At 39.2% G+C, this 19,280-nt stretch overlaps 1 protein-coding gene across 1 annotated transcript; it reads right to left on the reverse strand.

Moving 5' to 3' along the window:
- Positions 1-18,325: 18,325 nt before the first annotated feature.
- On the reverse strand, positions 18,326-18,898 carry LOC129890518 (uncharacterized). Its single transcript, XM_055966057.1, has one exon. It carries the CDS (start codon positions 18,896-18,898, stop codon positions 18,326-18,328), a length of 573 nt encoding a protein of 190 aa, XP_055822032.1.
- Between the last annotated feature and the right edge of the window lie 382 nt (positions 18,899-19,280).

The raw sequence follows: 19,280 nt of genomic DNA on the forward strand, positions 1-19,280 counted from the left end.
TATTCGTCAGGTAAGGTATTGAAATATAAAGTTGAAACCTGAAAGGAAAGCAGACAGAAAGTGCAACAGATGCAGTTTGAAGTTAGACATATGAGGTAAGTCCGGTATTTTTATATTATTGTTGACGTTGAAAGCCCTGTGTGGCTGCGATATGAGATGACATTGAAAGCCCTGTGCGGCTGTGATATGATATGTATATATATATGTTGGCCCTGTGAGGCATTGTTGGTATTTTCTGTGTGCAGGTTTTGAGATAGTAAGGAGTGTAGAGGAAACTCTGCCGAAATTTTCCTAGAACAGGGAAAAGGGAATAAAACGTACCTTTATAACATGTCTTGGAAATTGATACCGAGTACCCGTATTATGCTAAAGTAAAGTTGTAAGAGGTACCCTTCATTTCGTCAATAAGGGGCTCCCTTTTCACTCGAAGAATTTTATTTCGGAGGAACAAAGGCTTATTTAAGTAGTAAAGTTCAGATTACGGTATCTCCAGCCGTATTTGTATTGTAGGAATATACATAGAGGGCTCAGAATGAAGGATAAGATGTCCCGCGAATGAGTTTCACTCTTTTGGAAAAAAAATACCAAGCCCTCAACTCTTAATTGTAAATTAGATGAGTTGTTCATAACTCGAGGATAAACTCAGATGGAGACCAGGTAGGTCAAGTACTAAAAAAAAAGTACTGTGATGTTTAAGAGGTTCTGATTTCTTCCAACAATGGTTGGAAAATGATGTACGATAATAGTTTATAATTTGCCACCGACTAATTGGGGAAAGAACTTCTAATAGAAGCACCTCAAAGAGATGTCAGGAACCAAATATATATACTAGTTAAAAAGGGGGATATGTAAGTATGAACTGAACAGTGTGATACGAGTATGCAGGGATAAAGTGGAACCACTAGTAAGACACACATAGTACGCGTTGCCTAAGTTAAAGGACTGCATTGAGAACGCAGTAAGAGCATGGGGCTTGAGATATAAAAAAAAAATGACGCGTGTACACAACGTCGCCCCAAAAATAGTGGAACCCTTAAGGGACGAGGATGGAAAACTTAAGGAACAAACGATGCAACTTTTATTCGTCCCAAGAAATAAAGGATATAGGTTGGGACAAAACCACTACTTCGAGAAAACCTAGAATAGTTATCGTCAGAATACTAGCACTACCTAATTGGGATTGGAACAACTATAGGTGCTAAGTAATTCTTGGAAAAAGAAAAAGTAGAAGGTGGCCTTGGACGAGTTGTTCCCTAGGTCACATTGTTCAAGTACTGATTAGTAGATAAGACATTACGTTAGATATGGAAAGGTTCTAGTCGCTTCGTAATTTAATCAAGGCTCCGTACGTGGATAGTCAGATTATAAACATGCAGATAAACGAAGACATGATGCGGTACCAAATAGATTGGTGAAAGGAATTGGACAAAAATTTAGACTGGACATAGAGACGTAGAACAAAGTACAAACAGAGGAAAGTGCGGGTACCCCCTAAATAGAGGAAGTTAATGAGAAAATGGAAAAGGTAGGAGGAGGCAATTGATATAGCAATAAATGTGAGATAGACGTCTAAACTTTGATAAGATATCTTGCTAAACCAAGTTGGAAAGGTCCGGAAGTTACCAATAATTGGATGGAAGCCGGAATGCTACATAAGGTAGCGTTAAGAAGTTTGTGACGAGACCCTGAACAACATAACACTAGAAGGTGGTTGCGGATAAAAACACATGTAACCATGGAAGGATATCGAATAACTCAAGAGACACTACGAAGGATAATGACAACATGCTAGACCAAAAAGCCAAAATGTTGGCTATAGAGTTGGTCGCAAATGATGTTACGATAAATGTATAACCAAGGACAAAGGAATAGAAAGCCTCCTATGGTAGAAAATGAGAAGAACAAAAAATGAATAAAGGATAGGGGAGCTCATATGTCAAATTCCTTTAAAGCTATGCTAGCTAATAATAGCCAAAACTCAAAATGGCTCCAAAGGTTACTATATGAAAGAACTTTAGCGCTACTCAGTAGCCCACCCTAATGAATGGGTGCGTACAGAAAGGGGGGAATACAATAGAGGAAGTTAAACCAAACTGACCAAAAAGGGACATGGTCACAGCGGAACTAAAGGTCTATGCCGATACTGGTCACAAGATAACAAAGGAAGGACAGGGCAAAACATAAAGACTCGCGAGACAACACTAAGGTAAATCTTGGGCTAAATTGAGTGCCCGCACATCGTAGAAAGGATTACAGTGAAACGATACACGAAGACTTCCCAGAAAGGTCACCCATCCCAATATTACTCTCGCCCCAGCACGCTTAACTTCAAAATTTTGATGGTACTTAATGCGTAAGTGCTGGTGGGATCCCGCGAGATGGAGGAATCTGAACTAGTGATGGAGAAACGATATGAGATTATGTACCCAGAGTATTATAAGATACGTTAAGGTAATTGTAACAAGGGTTTAAGCAAAATAAGAAGGATTAGCTAATTGCTAATTGACGACGCACTTGAATGCCACAGTTCTTCAACATAGAACCAGTTAACGAGTGGAAAACCACAGAATAACTATATAGGCCAGTTAAAGTTCTAAAGAAAGTCGAGAAAAACTATACGAAGCTAAGGATTCCTAAATTATCAACGTCACCACGCACCTATTCTAAACTTTTCAAGAGTAGGGTGCTATGCGGGTTATTGCGAGAAGACTAACGAATCAACCCCTTTGCTTCCAAGCAAGACCACCTATGCAACTGGAACTAGGTGAAGCTATATGACAAGGAAGTAGTAAGATTCCGTGAAGTTCCCCAACTAATATCTCAGATAGAGGAACTTCAAATATGATTAACGTTTGGACCTCAGTCCAAGAAAAGGTCGGGAGCACAGACAGACCTTCATACCGCATTTACCTCGGGCTTCTGAATAGACTGAGCATACTATCAACTGCTAGAAAATATATTGCGAGCTTATGAGGTTGGCTTTAAGTGTAGCTAGGACTATCGTCCATCAATTATTAGGTTTGCCTACGAGAAGGGCTACCATTTCAGTGTCCAAATGACCCCTACAAGATGTTGTAAGGAAGCGCCTATAGGTCCCCCTGATGGGAAAAAGACTAAGCTGGTAGGCCAAACAGGATTAAGCAAACTATTGACTAAAAGCCCAGAGTTGGGAGGAATGATATACAGATAATCGACGTCGACATGCAGAGTTCAAGTTGATGATTGGATGTTCATAATGGGGTCACCTAGAAAAGGAACTTGACCCAGAATATGTTAGACTGTATCAGGTTGCGCGTAAGGTGGGCAACGCGGCTGGTAAGTTGAGCTTACCACTTGATTTGGAGACCATACGCCCAGCCTATCAGATATAGATATTTCGCGAATGTACTAGCGATCCACCCATAGTATGTCTTATAAATGAAGTCCATGAGATGGGAGAGTTATCCTATGAGGAGAAACTTATTGCCATCTTCGATTGGCAAATTAGAAGGTTGCGAACTGAAGACGTGCCTTCCGTCAAGGTATTGTGGCAAAATCAAAACTAGAAAAGGGGATGAAAGAAATTAAAAAGAGGACATAAAACACCAGGTAAACAGGTAACCCCAACTCCTGAAACTCGTATACTAAGTACTTCGATGGAAATATGTGTAAGGAAATAGAAACGAATCCCCCGATGGTCTGTATAAGTTCTAAGGGAAGTTTTGTTTAACATTCGGGGACGAATGTTCTAAAGGGGGGAAGGATGTTACACCTCACCCTTTTAAACTCAGAATGTTTCATAAGTTCCTTGGACATTACCATATGAACTGGATATGCTACGACACTATCAAATGACTCCAACGAAGGGAGGATGTGATACCCCGTAGTAGAGAAGGTTGGAAGGGGAATCATATAAGAATCCGGAATGAATAGGAGGCCAAGTAACGAGTCGTAGGACTCGACTTATCTACGCAAGCTACTAATTTAGAAATCTTACATACGTGAGTTACTTGATTACATACCAAACTTATGTAGCACGGGTTACATAGGCTCTTAAAATAAGACGAGATTACGAACCTACGAGAGGGAGCAAAAACTAGTTTCCGAACTTACGAAAGTGAAGCAAGCAGGTGACAAGCAGGCAGGTGACTCACCTACTTGGGATGGACCCCACGCTGCCACGTGGCAGCCCCTAACTGGTTGCATAGATATGGTGGACCAATCACGGCTGGACACGTGTCACCCTAGGGGCTGACACGTGTCACCCCCATAGCCACCTTATATATATGTGTATTGTGACTAATTAGTTCATTCCTAGCCAGAAAATCAGTCCAAAACATGGAGAGAAAACGTGAAAAATGAAGAAGGGAAAGGCAGCCATGTCTGGAAGAATTTAAGGGTAAGTTCTTCAATTTTCTTCCGTGAATTAATTATATACGGTGTACCTTAAGTACGTGGATACGTATATATGTATTTTAAGACCTTCATGGAAGTAAAACTCCAGCTTTGCAATTGGAATTTGGAAGAGAAAATAAGAGAAAACGTTAATTAATAAACCCGTTTTTGGAAGGGACAGTGGTTAGTAATATTGATATAACTTCTTGTGTACAGATTCGTTTCGAGTGATTTAATATGTTTTGGAAAGGTATTTCGTGGTTCTATAACTTTCATTCAGACTCCAAAATCCAGTTCTACTTGTATCAGCTTGAAAAGTGGTGATGAAGTGTAGAGGAGGTACTGCTCAAATTTGGTTTTGGAAATTCTACACGGACAGCTGTAAGTATTTTGGTCATATCTTTTTGTACAAAATTGATGTAGGGATGATTAGAAATTTTTTGCGACCCTAAGACATATTTATATAACTTTCATGAAGGGCGTAAATCCTGTTTCCCTCCATTACCCCTTCGAAACGAAGCGACAAGGTAAAACAGTAAGCTGTCCAGATTTCACATTTTGGATAGTTTTGGCGAGTTTGACAAGTTTAACGTAAGGTAAGGTTTCTTCTTTAAATTTGAGCTTTATGTGTTCTGATGGAGCATGTTACACGCCCTATTGGTGGCTGGAAATATGAAAATGGCTTAGAAATACTTGGCGTTCGGAATAAACTAATTTGTAGTCGTTATAGTTGAATTGTTGTCGAAACAAAGTGTTGTTCTTGTGAGTTGCTCTGCAGGGGTGTGGCTTGTTGTTGCAGGGCCTAAATATGTCCTAATGTGGGTTAGGTTGCTGCTGGTAGAAGACACATGACCCCTCGTTATGTATAATTAAAGGCGTCACAAAATAAAGGCTAGACGCCCTATTTAGATATCGTGTTTTTGGAATAGGTCGTTTGGAGTGTATGTTGTATATTGTTGGTATGAATTGCTGCAGGTTGTTGTTGTTGGTTGGCTGTAGGTCTTAGGGACCTAATTCGAAATTCGGATAGGGCACATTATAGGGGAGGTGCTGCCCAATTTTCGTTAACGCCTTAACAAACTAAAGGACTAGTCGAGGAAACAACTAAGGCAATAGATTCCATTAACATTAAGGCGTAATCCAAGATGCTGGAAAGTTAAGAGTAGTTGATATTCGTATTACTTTCATATTGAATAGGTTCGGAAGACGACGAGACGAGCAGGATAAAGGGTAACTCCCAAAAGGTATGTAAAGCTTTCTCTTGGCATGTTTTGGTATAGGCTCGTACAACTATCTTTCTTTCCTTTTGGCAAGTTTTAGCCTTAAGTGAAGTGTGTGTGGAATGTGGGGATAATTCCATTCCCAAAACTCCAAGTATGCCTCATAACCCATATCCACTGCTTAGTATTGGAATTTCTGCAAGAATTGAGTATTGCCTAGTAAGGCTCCTATGTGTTAAACACTTGTAGGTGGAAAGCTATCTCTCATTTCCTTTGATACGTATTTGGTACGAAAGTGAGATTATGATGCCATAATGATTCACCGAGCCCCATGATGGGCCGGGTATGAAATATGTGTATGCAGATCCCATAAAGGAAAGTACAGACCATATATAGTTTATTCTCTTTCTTCTTCTGGCATGTCTTAGCTGTACGTTAAAAATGATATGAGTTCCGGGGTAACTCCATTCTTAGCATCTCTTATTTACGTCTGAATATCAAACTTTTATAATAATCGAACTATTTCCATGGAAACTTTTATATGTTAAAAAGGTAACAAATGTACAGGCTCCAAGTCTTATAGACTATATGTTAACAAATGTTTCTGGTTCCATAAGCGATTTGGCTTTACTTTAGTACATGTCTAGGAGCCCCGAGATTATAATTGAGACAACCCATAATGGCATTTAGAGGACACTCGAGATGACTACACCGTTACTCGGGTTCTCAAATAAAAGCTTAACTTTCTTATTCTGTCGAGTCTCTGATAACGATTTAAATTGCATATAGTTACTCACTACTCTACTCGTGTATACCGTAACACTTCTTTCCTTGAGTCCCGGGCCAGGATATGTTCTCGTGCACAGTTCACTGCATTATTCACTGAGTCCCTCAATAGAGGGCCAGGATACGTGTATAAATATATGATGATGTGTTGTAATAAGGTGGTGATGGCACTGGGCCATGATGGTTTTACAGAGATGATTTTACAGAGATGATTCACCGGACCCCCGAAAGGGCCGGCTATATGATATGACTCGAACATGCATGTTTTTGTAATTCATAAAGTACAGGTACAGGTTTTTGAATTGATATCTTATCCCCTGATTCTCTGTCTCAGATATGTTTCCAGTTGTATTATATTATGTTTTACATACTCAGTACACATATCGTACTGACCCCCTTTCTCGGGGGGCTGCGTTCATGCCCGCAGGTACAGATACAAATTTTGGGAGTCCGTCAGCTTAGGATTCCATGCAGCTCAGCTGGAAGAGGCTCCATTGTATCGGAGCCTAGTTTTTGATGCTGCCCACGGATGTATAGAAATTGTTTTATCCATTCAGGGGTACGGCGGGGCCCCTGTCCCGCTATATGTTGTCATTTATATGTTTAGAGGTCTGCAGACATGTATACGTGGGTTGTGTATGTCAGTTTGATTAATCTGAGTCTACATGATATATGATATTTGTTATTAGGTTATGGCAGCCTTGTCGGCTTGCGTGCCCTATCGGGTTGTGGTACAAATGAAAAGGGCTACAGGTTTATGAAAATGTTATCGCCCAGTGGGGCTCTGTTACATGATATTGTCTTATTTATGATTCAATGTGACCTCAGCTAATAGATATATGTACGGGGGGTCCAGGTCGGACCCCAGTCGCGGCCTACGGGGTTGGGTCGTGACAGAAGTGGTATTAGAGTAGTTCGTCCTCGGAGTGTCTGCAGACCGTGTCTAATAGAGTCTTGGTTATCGATGTGTTGCGCGCCACATCTATAAACAGGAAGCTGTAGGACATTTAGGATGTTACATTTCTTCTACATCTGACATCGTGCTTTAGATCCGAGTCATAGGAAAAATTGCTTATACTAACCTTGGATCTTAACAGAAGGACGATACCAACAGAAAAAAGTAATTGATGACATGGAAAGTTATAAAGCATGCAGGTAAGTAAAGTAAAGCCACGAAAGATATTCGTCAGGTAAGGTATTGAAATATAAAGTTGAAACCTGAAAGGAAAGCAGACAGAAAGTGCAACAGATGCAGTTTGAAGTTAGACATATGAGGTAAGTCCGGTATTTTTATATTATTGTTGACGTTGAAAGCCCTGTGTGGCTGCGATATGAGATGACATTGAAAGCCCTGTGCGGCTGTGATATGATATGTATATATATATGTTGGCCCTGTGAGGCATTGTTGGTATTTTCTGTGTGCAGGTTTTGAGATAGTAAGGAGTGTAGAGGAAACTCTGCCGAAATTTTCCTAGAACAGGGAAAAGGGAATAAAACGTACCTTTATAACATGTCTTGGAAATTGATACCGAGTACCCGTATTATGCTAAAGTAAAGTTGTAAGAGGTACCCTTCATTTCGTCAATAAGGGGCTCCCTTTTCACTCGAAGAATTTTATTTCGGAGGAACAAAGGCTTATTTAAGTAGTAAAGTTCAGATTACGGTATCTCCAGCCGTATTTGTATTGTAGGAATATACATAGAGGGCTCAGAATGAAGGATAAGATGTCCCGCGAATGAGTTTCACTCTTTTGGAAAAAAAATACCAAGCCCTCAACTCTTAATTGTAAATTAGATGAGTTGTTCATAACTCGAGGATAAACTCAGATGGAGACCAGGTAGGTCAAGTACTAAAAAAAAAGTACTGTGATGTTTAAGAGGTTCTGATTTCTTCCAACAATGGTTGGAAAATGATGTACGATAATAGTTTATAATTTGCCACCGACTAATTGGGGAAAGAACTTCTAATAGAAGCACCTCAAAGAGATGTCAGGAACCAAATATATATACTAGTTAAAAAGGGGGATATGTAAGTATGAACTGAACAGTGTGATACGAGTATGCAGGGATAAAGTGGAACCACTAGTAAGACACACATAGTACGCGTTGCCTAAGTTAAAGGACTGCATTGAGAACGCAGTAAGAGCATGGGGCTTGAGATATAAAAAAAAAATGACGCGTGTACACAACGTCGCCCCAAAAATAGTGGAACCCTTAAGGGACGAGGATGGAAAACTTAAGGAACAAACGATGCAACTTTTATTCGTCCCAAGAAATAAAGGATATAGGTTGGGACAAAACCACTACTTCGAGAAAACCTAGAATAGTTATCGTCAGAATACTAGCACTACCTAATTGGGATTGGAACAACTATAGGTGCTAAGTAATTCTTGGAAAAAGAAAAAGTAGAAGGTGGCCTTGGACGAGTTGTTCCCTAGGTCACATTGTTCAAGTACTGATTAGTAGATAAGACATTACGTTAGATATGGAAAGGTTCTAGTCGCTTCGTAATTTAATCAAGGCTCCGTACGTGGATAGTCAGATTATAAACATGCAGATAAACGAAGACATGATGCGTTACCAAATAGATTGGTGAAAGGAATTGGACAAAAATTTAGACTGGACATAGAGACGTAGAACAAAGTACAAACAGAGGAAAGTGCGGGTACCCCCTAAATAGAGGAAGTGAATGAGAAAATGGAAAAGCTAGGAGGAGGCAATTGATATAGCAATAAATGTGAGATAGACGTCTAAACTTTGATAAGATATCTTGCTAAACCAAGTTGGAAAGGTCCGGAAGTTACCAATAATTGGATGGAAGCCGGAATGCTACATAAGGTAGCATTAAGAAGTTTGTGACGAGACCCTGAACAACATAACACTAGAAGGTGGTTGCGGATAAAAACACATGTAACCATGGAAGGATATCGAATAACTCAAGAGACACTACGAAGGATAATGACAACATGCTAGACCAAAAAGCCAAAATGTTGGCTATAGAGTTGGTCGCAAATGATGTTACGATAAATGTATAACCAAGGACAAAGGAATAGAAAGCCTCCTATGGTAGAAAATGAGAAGAACACAAAATGAATAAAGGATAGGGGAGCTCATATGTCAAATTCCTTTAAAGCTATGCTAGCTAATAATAGCCAAAACTCAAAATGGCTCCAAAGGTTACTATATGAAAGAACTTTAGCGCTACTCAGTAGCCCACCCTAATGAATGGGTGCGTACAGAAAGGGGGGAATACAATAGGGGAAGTTAAACCAAACTGACCAAAAAGGGACATGGTCATAGCGGAACTAAAGGTCTATGCCGATACTGGTCACAAGATAACAAAGGAAGGACAGGGCAAAACATAAAGACTCGCGAGACAACACTAAGGTAAATCTTGGGCTAAATTGAGTGCCCGCACATCGTAGAAAGGATTACAGTGAAACGATACACGAAGACTTCCCAGGAAGGTCACCCATCCCAATATTACTCTCGCCCCAGCACGCTTAACTTCAAAATTTTGATGGTACTTAATGCGTAAGTGCTGGTGGGATCCCGCGAGATGGAGGAATCTGAACTAGTGATGGAGAAACGATATGAGATTATGTACCCAGAGTATTATAAGATACGTTAAGGTAATTGTAACAAGGGTTTAAGCAAAATAAGAAGGATTAGCTAATTGCTAATTGACGACGCACTTGAATGCCACAGTTCTTCAACATAGAACCAGTTAACGAGTGGAAAACCACAGAATAACTATATAGGCCAGTTAAAGTTCTAAAGAAAGTCGAGAAAAACTATACGAAGCTAAGGATTCCCAAATTATCAACGTCACCACGCACCTATTCTAAACTTTTCAAGAGTAGGGTGCTATGCGGGTTATTGCGAGAAGACTAACGAATCAACCCCTTTGCTTCCAAGCAAGACCACCTATGCAACTGGAACTAGGTGAAGCTATATGACAAGGAAGTAGTAAGATTCCGTGAAGTTCCCCAACTAATATCTCAGATAGAGGAACTTCAAATATGATTAACGTTTGGACCTCAGTCCAAGAAAAGGTCGGGAGCACAGACAGACCTTCATACCGCATTTACCTCGGGCTTCTGAATAGACTGAGCATACTATCAACTGCTAGAAAATATATTGCGAGCTTATGAGGTTGGCTTTAAGTGTAGCTAGGACTATCGTCCATCAATTATTAGGTTTGCCTACGAGAAGGGCTACCATTTCAGTGTCCAAATGACCCCTACAAGATGTTGTAAGGAAGCGCCTATAGGTCCCCCTGATGGGAAAAAGACTAAGCTGGTAGGCCAAACAGGATTAAGCAAACTATTGACTAAAAGCCAAGAGTTGGGAGGAATGATATACAGATAATCGACGTCGACATGCAGAGTTCAAGTTGATGATTGGATGTTCATAATGGGGTCACCTAGAAAAGGAACTTGACCCAGAATATGTTAGACTGTATCAGGTTGCGCGTAAGGTGGGCAACGCGGCTGGTAAGTTGAGCTTACCACTTGATTTGGAGACCATACGCCCAGCCTATCAGATATAGATATTTCGCGAATGTACTAGCGATCCACCCATAGTATGTCTTATAAATGAAGTCCATGAGATGGGAGAGTTATCCTATGAGGAGAAACTTATTGCCATCTTCGATTGGCAAATTAGAAGGTTGCGAACTGAAGACGTGCCTTCCGTCAAGGTATTGTGGCAAAATCAAAACTAGAAAAGGGGATGAAAGAAATTAAAAAGAGGACATAAAACACCAGGTAAACAGGTAACCCCAACTCCTGAAACTCGTATACTAAGTACTTCGATGGAAATATGTGTAAGGAAATAGAAACGAATCCCCCGATGGTCTGTATAAGTTCTAAGGGAAGTTTTGTTTAACATTCGGGGACGAATGTTCTAAAGGGGGGAAGGATGTTACACCTCACCCTTTTAAACTCAGAATGTTTCATAAGTTCCTTGGACATTACCATATGAACCGGATATGCTACGACACTATCAAATGACTCCAACGAAGGGAGGATGTGATACCCCGTAGTAGAGAAGGTTGGAAGGGGAATCATATAAGAATCCGGAAGGAATAGGAGGCCAAGTAACGAGTCGTAGGACTCGACTTATCTACGCAAGCTACTAATTTAGAAATCTTACATACGTGAGTTACTTGATTACATACCAAACTTATGTAGCACGGATTACATAGGCTCTTAAAATAAGACGAGATTACGAAACTACGAGAGGGAGCAAAAACTAGTTTCCGAACTTACGAAAGTGAAGCAAGCAGGTGACAAGCAGGCAGGTGACTCACCTACTTGGGATGGACCCCACGCTGCCACGTGGCAGCCCCTAACTGGTTGCATAGATATGGTGGACCAATCACGGCTGGACACGTGTCACCCTAGGGGCTGACACCTGTCACCCCCATAGCCACCTTATATATATGTGTATTGTGACTAATTAGTTCATTCCTAGCCAGAAAATCAGTCCAAAACATGGAGAGAAAACGTGAAAAATGAAGAAGGGAAAGGCAGCCATGTCTGGAAGAATTTAAGGGTAAGTTCTTCAATTTTCTTCCGTGAATTAATTATATACGGTGTACCTTAAGTACGTGGATACGTATATATGTATTTTAATACCTTCATGGAAGTAAAACTCCAGCTTTGCAATTGGAATTTGGAAGAGAAAATAAGAGAAAACGTTAATTAATAAACCCGTTTTTGGAAGGGACAGTGGTTAGTAATATTGGTATAACTTCTTGTGTACAGATTCGTTTCGAGTGATTTAATATGTTTTGGAAAGGTATTTCGTGGTTCTATAACTTTCATTCAGACTCCAAAATCCAGTTCTACTTGTATCAGCTTGAAAAGTGGTGATGAAGTGTAGAGGAGGTACTGCTCAAATTTGGTTTTGGAAATTCTACACGGACAGCTGTAAGTATTTTGGTCATATATTTTTGTACAAAATTGATGTAGGGATGATTAGAAATTTTTTGCGACCCTAAGACATATGTATATAACTTTCATGAAGGGCGTAAATCCTGTTTCCCTCCATTACCCCTTCGAAACGAAGCGACAAGGTAAAACAGTAAGCTGTCCAGATTTCACATTTTGGATAGTTTTGGCGAGTTTGACAAGTTTAACGTAAGGTAAGGTTTCTTCTTTAAATTTGAGCTTTATGTGTTCTGATGGAGCATGTTACACGCCCTATTGGTGGCTGGAAATATGAAAATGGCTTAGAAATACTTGGCGTTCGGAATAAACTAATTTGTAGTCGTTATAGTTGAATTGTTGTCGAAACAAAGTGTTGTTCTTGTGAGTTGCTCTGCAGGGGTGTGGCTTGTTGTTGCAGGGCCTAAATATGTCCTAATGTGGGTTAGGGTGCTGCTGGTAGAAGACACATGACCCCTCGTTATGTATAATTAAAGGCGTCACAAAATAAAGGCTAGACGCCCTATTGAGATATCGTGTTTTTGGAATAGGTCGTTTGGAGTGTATGTTGTATATTGTTGGTATGAATTGCTGCAGGTTGTTGTTGTTGGTTGGCTGTAGGTCTTAGGGACCTAATTCGAAATTCGGATAGGGCACATTATAGGGGAGGTGCTGCCCAATTTTCGTTAACGCCTTAACAAACTAAAGGACTAGTCGAGGAAACAACTAAGGCAATAGATTCCATTAACATTAAGGCGTAATCCAAGATGCTGGAAAGTTAAGAGTAGTTGATATTCGTATTACTTTCATATTGAATAGGTTCGGAAGACGACGAGACGAGCAGGATAAAGGGTAACTCCCAAAAGGTATGTAAAGCTTTCTCTTGGCATGTTTTGGTATAGGCTCGTACAGCTATCTTTCTTTCCTTTTGGCAAGTTTTAGCCTTAAGTGAAGTGTGTGTGGAATGTGGGGATAATTCCATTCCCAAAACTCCAAGTATGCCTCATAACCCATATCCACTGCTTAGTATTGGAATTTCTGCAAGAATTGAGTATTGCCTAGTAAGGCTCCTATGTGTTAAACACTTGTAGGTGGAAAGCTATCTCTCATTTCCTTTGATACGTATTTGGTACGAAAGTGAGATTATGATGCCATAATGATTCACCGAGCCCCATGATGGGCCGGGTATGAAATATGTGTATGCAGATCCCATAAAGGAAAGTACAGACCATATATAGTTTATTCTCTTTCTTCTTCTGGCATGTCTTAGCTGTAGGTTAAAAATGATATGATTTCCGGGGTAACTCCATTCTTAGCATCTCTTATTTACGTCTGAATATCGAACTTTTATAATAATCGAACTATTTCCATGGAAACTTTTATATGTTAAAAAGGTAACAAATGTACAGGCTCCAAGTCTTATAGACTATATGTTAACAAATGTTTCTGGTTCCATAAGCGATTTGGCTTTACTTTAGTACATGTCTAGGAGCCCCGAGATTATAATTGAGACAACCCATAATGGCATTTAGAGGACACTCGAGATGACTACACCGTTACTCGGGTTCTCAAATAAAAGCTTAACTTTCTTATTCTGTCGAGTCTCTGATAACGATTTAAATTGCATATAGTTACTCACTACTCTACTCGTGTATACCGTAACACTTCTTTCCTTGAGTCCCGGGCCAGGATATGTTCTTGTGCACAGTTCACTGCATTATTCACTGAGTCCCTCAATAGAGGGCCAGGATACGTGTATAAATATATGATGATGTGTTGTAATAAGGTGGTGATGGCACTGGGGCCATCATGGTTTTACAGAGATGATTTTACAGAGATGATTCACCGGACCCCCAAAAGGGCCGGCTATATGATATGACTCGAACATGCATGTTTTTGTAATTCATAAAGTACAGGTACAGGTTTCTGAATTGATATCTTATCTCCTGATTCTCTATCTCAGATATGTTTCCAGTTGTATTATATTATGTTTTACATACTCAGTACACATATCGTACTGATCCCCTTTCTCGGGGGGCTGCGTTCATGCCCGCAGGTACAGATACAGATTTTGGGAGTCCGTCAGCTTAGGATTCCATGCAGCTCAGCTGGAAGAGGCTCCATTGTATCGGAGCCTAGTTTTTGATGTTGTCCACGGATGTATAGAAATTGTTTTATCCATTCAGGGGTACGGCGGGGCCCCTGTCCCGCCATATGTTGTCATTTATATGTTTAGAGGTCTGCAGACATGTATACGTGGGTTGTGTATGTCAGTTTGATTAAGCTGAGTCTACATGATATATGATATATGTTATTATGTTATGGCAGCCTTGTTGGCTTGCGTGCCCTATCGGGTTGTGGTACAAATGAAAAGGGCTACAGGTTTATGAAAATGTTATCGCCCAGTGGGGCTCTGTTACATGATATTGTCTTATTTATGATTCAATGTGACCTCAGCTAATAGATATATGTACGGGGGGTCCAGGTCGGACCCCAGTTGCGGCCTACAGGGTTGGGTCGTGACACTTTGTCCGCAAGGACAAGGCGCCCCGCTAGGAACAAAAATCTCTGGCGAAATCAACTCCGGCGAACAAATTGTTGTCGGCGCCGGAGCTCCGGCAAGCCATAACGCACAAGAGGAATGCCAAAATGTTTCTCAAGCTGTTATAAATCTCCCCAGCCATGTGCGCCATCTCGAATCACTGCCACACTCTTCGAATTTATCCTTGATCTCTGACAACAATGGAGTCGCCGGAGCTCCGGCGAGCCAATCTATCCAAGACCAATACCAAAAGGTGCGTAACAGTGTGGATAAGGTTTCTAACTATAACACATGTCTCGAATCTCTACAAATAAGTTCAAATTCAAAAAGTCGTCAAGATGACTTTGGTGGTGCCGGAGCTCCGGTGAACCAATTGGCAAGAGACCAATTCCAAAAGACTCATCAAGGTGTTATGAAGCTTCCAAGCTATATAGAGTGCCTCGAATCACCATCAACAAGCTCAAATTCAAAAAGTCGTCAAGACTTGCATCTCCCTGAAGAACACTGTCACAGTGTTGTTCGAGCTGAAGCTGTGGCTGTTGTATTGGATCATGTTCAAAATGACCAACAAGGAAATAGAATGCTAATATTGGAAGGAATTGAAGAAAATGGTCATGCCCCAAAAGAAATTTCGAAGGGGAACTTCACTGATAAGCAATGGAACAGTGCTCCTACTGTGGCTCATCCAGGTAAGTCTTCTAACTATTTCAACCAATATCTAGTAAAAAGTGTTGATCATAGTAACAATGTTGTTCAAATGCATAGTGACACTATCGAACCTCATGAACTTAGCTTACTTGATAATAATGTACAAAAAGGAAATTTAGCTAATGCTGCTACTGTTAAGCCTACTAATTTGCATCTAGCTGTGACCAAGAATAATGAGGAAATTCAGAATTCTACTCACAATGTTGATACTGATCTTGTTGCTAAGCACAAGGAGCAGGGGAACATAATACTTGGTAATGTTGAAAAAAACAAACAACCTGACCAGTTGAACAAGGGGCTCAATGTGAAATCTCAACCTGTCCATAGACCTTATGTTCCTAATAGCAATCCTATGAAAGTGTCAAATAATTTTGATGCTATTAAATCTACTAACAAACCTGCTGCTCTGAATACTGGAAGCAACCTAGGTTCCAGAAACTCAAACCAACTTAGAGCTCCAAGTTTTAATACTCCTACTCCTAATAATCATGTGGTGCTTCCCAATACTAATTTACCTGCCAAACAAACCAAGCACCCCAATACTAATACTCCAACCCCTCCTAATCCTGTCATCCACCAAACTCTAGCTACTAAGTTGAGAGCCCAAGAAGCTATGAAAATAGACACTATTGATATTACACCTCCCAAAATTACCACAAAGCAAGGCTATCCAGCTGTAGTATTTACAAAAGAAGATTTCCTGGTGAAATTGGCTAGTGATTGTAAGTATACTCTAATAGGAAAATTCACAAATACTATGCCTAAGATGGAAACCATTAGAAAGGAATTCATCTTACAAACAGAGCTCAGAGGAGGAGTGAAACTTACCCATTTTAACTCTAGGCATCTGTACATAGATTTGGACAATGAGTATGATCACTCTACTGTTTGGTCCAAAGGAAGAATGTACATAAATGGCCAACTTATGAGACTCCAGCTGTGGACCCCCACCTTCAAGCCTGAAGAAGAAACATCTCTAGTTCCTATATGGGCTATATTACCTGAATTACCTTGGCACTGTTATCGTCTTGCAGTGGTAACTCCATTACTGTCCCCAATTGGAAAGGTGTTGTTCTTGGATTTGGCAACCTACAAGAAAACAAGGGGTAGTGTTGCAAAAGTCAAAGTACAAATTGACCTTACAAAACAAAGACCACAACATGTATGGATGGGGTATGGTGAGGATGAAAATGGAGCAGGAAGGTGGCAGTCTATCCAATATGAGGGGGTGCCAGATTACTGTCAACACTGCAAACATCAAGGTCACACCATTCATGTTTGTACTGTGAAAAGAAGGGATGAAGATAATAAGAAAAAGCAAGTTCAAGAAGAAGAAGCAAGAAACAAAGATAAGTCCAGCAATGAAAAGAATAACGAACAACAGAACAAGGAGCTAAAACACCAAGAAGACAAACAAAATAAGGAACAACAAAACACTAGCAAAGCTGGAGCTGAAAAAAGAGACCAAGAACATGCAGGTTGGCAAATTCAAAGGAGGAAAGGCAAAAAAGATGGACAACACAACCAACAACAACCACAACAACATAAACTTTTCATCTTATGGGGTCTTACACTTAATTGACCTATGATGCCTAATAGGTACCTATTCATTTGGTACTCATACTATACTCTACATTTGTTTTTGTGATGTAAGTTTGAGCACCAACTACTATAGTTGAGTTCAAGCCTATGGTAGTGTGATCCAGAGGCGAGGGTGAGCACATGGCTTCCTGGATTTACCCTTCTCATTTTATTTTGGTTATTACTAGTATTTTACTTTTTGAGACGAGTTTTATTTCTGTGGTCCACTTTTGGGACTTTTATACATTTTGTAGTAGCTTTGTAATTGTAACTTCCTGATTTTGGGAGAGATTTTTTCATTGTATACAGTTTTGGATTGCTTTCGCTTATTCTTTTTATTTCTATTATTTGGTTAATTTTTGTTTTAGTTTTGTATCCTTAATCCTATTACTCATAGTTCTAAGATACGGATTGACTTACCTATTGGTGGGTTATAGTAAATTCCCTCATGAGTCGAGGAATTGTGTCACGTCAATTCTCCATGTAGAATATTAGTTGTTACTTATTTCCACAAGCTATTTTTCTATACAAGTAGGTTGGACCAGTACATAGAACCCTGTTCATTTTACTGGAGTTTAACAATACTTGAATGTTTTAGTAGAAAATAATTTAATAGATCAAAAATTTATCAAGACATTATATGTCCCTCTAATATCTAATTGGTGTTCTCAATTAACAATTATCAATCCAAGCGTAGCAATTTATGCATTATAACCCCAATATAATTTTTTATGTGAACAAAAATTAATGAGCCATGTTTTTGCTACGTTTTGAGTTTCAGATAAAAACAAAAGGTACAAAATGATTGTTTTTGTGGTTGAACAATAATTTAATTTGAGAATTGCTAATGTGAAGTAAAATTAGTTAAAAAGTTATATACATAATGATGGAGTAATAAAAGCTTTCTAATAGTCTATAGCAACAAAAATGTAATGTTTAAATCTAACTTCCTACAATAATTCCACTAGTGGAGTAATATTTGACCTCAGTGTGAATGTACTATCAAGAGTTATTGTCTTTTCTAAATTTCATATAATCATGCTACAATTTGTTTGCGGGCCAATGTCATAGAGGTAAATTTGAGAGCACCTTTTTGATAAAATTTATATATAGATCCAAGCTCGATGTCGTAATATTAATTATGTGTACTCACAATTTCTATGTTAGATCTGCATCTTCTTCTTATTTATAAAGCGTGTACCTCATATTTACATCTTGTCTTAAAATATCGTTGTTTACTTGAGAGATAGGAATTTCAAGGCTTCTCCTCACGTCTTGTATGGCTTGTGACCTTTTGTTCGGCAATTTAAAGCTTTTACTCTTCATATCTAACCTTATCATATCGTGATCTAGCATATTGGTGATTGGTATTTTCTCTTTGGAAGGAGGAGACAATGGCAATCTTGCTGCAAAGTTCCTTGCAGGAAATTTCTGGTAATCATCCAAGAAAGTTTCATCATCTTCAAAGTTCATAGCATAACTAAGGGGATCATAGCTAAAATCTGCTGAAACATGGCGACGCTGTCTACCCATATTATGAATGAAGCTTTTACATTTTTCTCTAAGCTCGGGTGAATTATGATCATGTTTTATTTTGTTACGGAACCAGCACAATGATAACCTGGTAGGACAAGGCGAAGACTCAAATAGGTCTGAACAATGATGGCTATTAATGAAGCAACATGATAAACTTGATGATTTTTTTTGTCTTGTCCTTAAAGATGACGTATCATGTTCATTCTTCAATGACGACATTATCGACAAACAAACTTTCTCCTAAGGAAAAAAGGCTTACAATTTGAAACAAGATTGAAGATGAATATTACATGTCTTGGTTCAAATTTTAATTTGTTGCAAAAACACGCTCAACATTTGGCTGGATATACATAAATTAAGGGAGATAAATGACAAAATTAGTCAAGATATTTTGTCTGCTCAATTCTCTAACCAAAAAGAAAATTACAAAAAGGTAAGCGATTTTAAGATATGTGAATGTTCATGTATATTAATATATAAATATTTTTTCTTAATAATATATTTCTCTATCTATCTATATTTTATTTTAAAAGTATGAAATCTAAACTTAAAAATTAAATTACTTAAATACCCTTCTCATTAGTTTAAATATTTACATTCT

Source organism: Solanum dulcamara, chromosome 5, assembly GCF_947179165.1.
Source record: "Solanum dulcamara chromosome 5, daSolDulc1.2, whole genome shotgun sequence".
NCBI lineage: Eukaryota > Viridiplantae > Streptophyta > Magnoliopsida > Solanales > Solanaceae > Solanum > Solanum dulcamara.

Coding starts and splice junctions, on each gene's coding strand:
- LOC129890518 (XM_055966057.1), bottom strand. CDS start 18,898: ATGTCGTCATTGAAGAATGAACATGATACGTCATCTTTAAGGACAAGA.